This window comes from Pinus tabuliformis, chromosome 3_1, assembly GCF_031772625.1.
Source record: "Pinus tabuliformis cultivar Carrire ecotype Pingquan chromosome 3_1, CPIR1, whole genome shotgun sequence".
Lineage (NCBI taxonomy): Eukaryota > Viridiplantae > Streptophyta > Pinopsida > Pinales > Pinaceae > Pinus > Pinus tabuliformis.
The window spans coordinates 1243053-1246189 of NC_142301.1; the positions used below are offsets into that span (position 1 = coordinate 1243053).

General features: G+C 31.6%; 1 protein-coding gene across 1 annotated transcript; it reads left to right on the forward strand.

Annotated features, from left to right (window-relative positions):
- Positions 1-1771: 1771 nt before the first annotated feature.
- LOC149185473 ((R)-mandelonitrile beta-glucosyltransferase-like) lies at positions 1772-2347 on the forward strand. The gene has a single exon (XM_089412408.1). The coding sequence runs from the start codon at positions 1772-1774 to the stop codon at positions 2345-2347; it is 576 nt and encodes a 191-aa protein (XP_089268534.1).
- Positions 2348-3137: the final 790 nt, after the last annotated feature.

The window sequence follows — 3137 nt, forward strand, 5'->3', positions numbered from 1 at the left end:
ATCTCTTTCTCTCTACCTTAATGAAGCCCAAGAAAAATGAGATGTATTTTTTACAACTTTAATGTTTGGAGCAACATTTTTTATGTTCTATGGGATTCTTATGTAAGATATAGAGAAGGTAGCATAATTAATGTTATCATGATATCTATGCAATAGGGATTATGCTATCAATCTACTATTATTATGCTATAAATCTACTATGTCCCATATTTTTTGCATGGTTTGAGAAATAAAGTGAACTATCAATGTCCTCACCAAGAATAACATACTTGATGTTCTTGATGAGTAATTTAATTTCTCTTTGTATTTGTATTGACCATGGAAATTATAGATGTTTTAGTTTACATGATAAGAAATGGATGGAATCATATTAGGTTTCCAACTTCCTAGAACCCTATAAAACAAAAATTCTCTTTCATGGCTCTTATAGTGTTTTGATAGAGTTACAACCCTTCAATAAAGGCCTATGACAATTTTCTAATGAGATTTATAACTAACATGACTCTTATGGTTAAGCATGATTGTGACATGCTTGAGATATTAATAAAATATTAAGTACTCAATCATCAAATAGATACACAAAACAAATCATCTTTATATAGATGTCACAAAAATGTTTGATTACGATATATTTTTTTCAAAAAGAAAAAACTAGCTTTTTTCATTAAAATGAAATGTGTTTACATACACTATGAAAAAAAGCAGATAACAAGCCACACAGGCCCACCAAAAAACCTAGTAGGAAGTACTAGAAAAGCCTAAAACTACACTTAACCAATCATAACAATGTAGATCAACAAACTCCAACAAATATCTAAAGGAAAAGAGGTGCAAGGAGGTTTTGTGTTTAAAGTTTTATATTATAGTTTTAAGTATTTTGAAATTCTTTCTAAGAAAATAGATAAGGTTGAACATCAATGAATTTTATTTTTTTCATCGATTTTTAACAATATAAAATTAGAAAAATAATTTTTTTTAAATTAATTTTATTTTAAAATATATATTTAGTTTTTTTCTTCTCAATTAAAATAAAGGTATTTTTACAATTTTTTATTCTTAAAAATGGGACAAAAATATATCGTTAAAGAATATATAATCCTTTTATAATTTAAATTAATATTTTCTTTAAATTAAGCATTTTAGATATTATTTTATGGCATTTTCTACGGGGTCATAAGTTCAATTTAGCTTGAATGGTGAATTTGGCCAAATATTTTTCCAGAAATATGAGTGTGACTGTGTTTAAATCTATTTTTCGATGGTAGAAATGGATTCAAGACCATTAAAAATTGCACCCAAAATCTAGGGAATTTTAAAAAAATTCTCCTCGATTTTCTAAATCATGTTGGAATTTCTATTGTTTTCTAGGAGAAATTGTGGCCTTTTTAGTCTATACATTATTTATTTCCAGATACAAAACTATGTCGTCAAAATCAGACTAATTAAAAGTGCTAGTTCATTTCCCTACCCTAATTAAAATGATATATTAAACATGATAAAATATAAATTTACATAATCAAATATAATGGTAATGTCATCCTTGTAACTCATTGGACGCTAGGGTTGAGAAAGCATCCATAGAATTTGTAATCCATAGAATAAACATGGACCGCAAACAAAACAAAACATGGACTACTTAGGTCGATGACAATGAGATGTACGCAATAAGAACAGTGGTAGGTGCATAATTCGCAGCTCAAATCCAGAGCAAGAAACTGTGGTGCTGGATTAAAGTTTGGCAACGAATAAAGTTTGGCAATATTGATATCAAATGACGAGTCAAGAGGGGAAACATACTCTGCATGCAGTGATTGTGCCAATTCCCACACAGGGTCATGTTAATGCTCTCGTGAATTTGGCCCAGCTGTTGGCTATTAGGGGAGTGTTTGTCACTTTTGTCAATATTGAGTGGATACATGAACGCATGGTGGAAACTTCAAAGAAAGCTAAATCTCCTGTTTCCAAAGGCGATCTAGATTTGGAGCAGCAAGGGGGAAGAATTCGTTTTCTGTCTATTCCTGATGGTTTACTGCCTCACCATGGCCACATCTCCAATGCAACCGAGTTATTTATTTCGCTGCAAAATTTAGGCCCTGCTTTGGAGGACCTCCTTACCACTGCTCATGGCAAATCACCATCATTTCCACCCATCACATTCATAATCATAGATGCCTTCATGTCCTGCACGGAGCAAGTCGCGAGCAATATGAAATTGCCTAGAGTTATCTTCTGGCCTCTATGTGTTGTTGCCTCCATTTCTCAATGCTACAGCTGTTTGCTTGCTTCTGAGGGATATATTCCAGTAAATGGTATATCTTTCTCTTTGCAGTCTATGTCCAGTATATAATTTTTTTTAACATTGTTTCGGTTGAATTTAATTTCTGAATACTTTGAATGGGATAAATTGAAAAGTATAGAAGAGAAAAATTGTAAAAAATTCCCAATTATGCCATACATGGCACAAACATTCTGACCTATTTTCAGAAATGGAACAAACATTCTGCATCTTTTCATGTGATAGAAATCCCAATCTACGCACTGGAATTTCATATTCGAGCTGCAACTGTCCCACCACCACAAAAAAAAAAAATTCTAAAAAAAGAGTTGATTTTAAACCAACGATATCTCCCTCATCCCGACTCTGATTCAACCAATTTGTTTTCAAAATGGGCTAATTTTTCAAGAGAACCTCATATCTACAATTTTTTTCTCAAAATTCCCCCCAAAAACAACAAAAATTAACTGGAGATCCGTCGTGCACTAATTTTCGTCAAAAACAATTTTGCAACACAACTGATTTTTAAATTAGCAATATCTCCCTCACCCGGAATCTGATTCGGTCGATTGTTTTTTGAAATTGGATATTTTTTGCAAAGAATCATGATCTGCAAAATGTTTCTTCAAATTTTTCGCTAGAAGTTACATATCTAATCTACAAACTCGCTACCCCAAAAACTTCCTGCAAAAATAAAAAATTCTCTGCTTTGCATAAGAAAGTGCTATGATACCACTTGTAATAGATCTGACCTGCAAATATATGAGAATACAAATATACCCAGATATAATAAGATCGAACCAATAATATAACATGAAAATTATTCTTTATTGATCAAACCCTTAAGGTAGGGCAACACCAT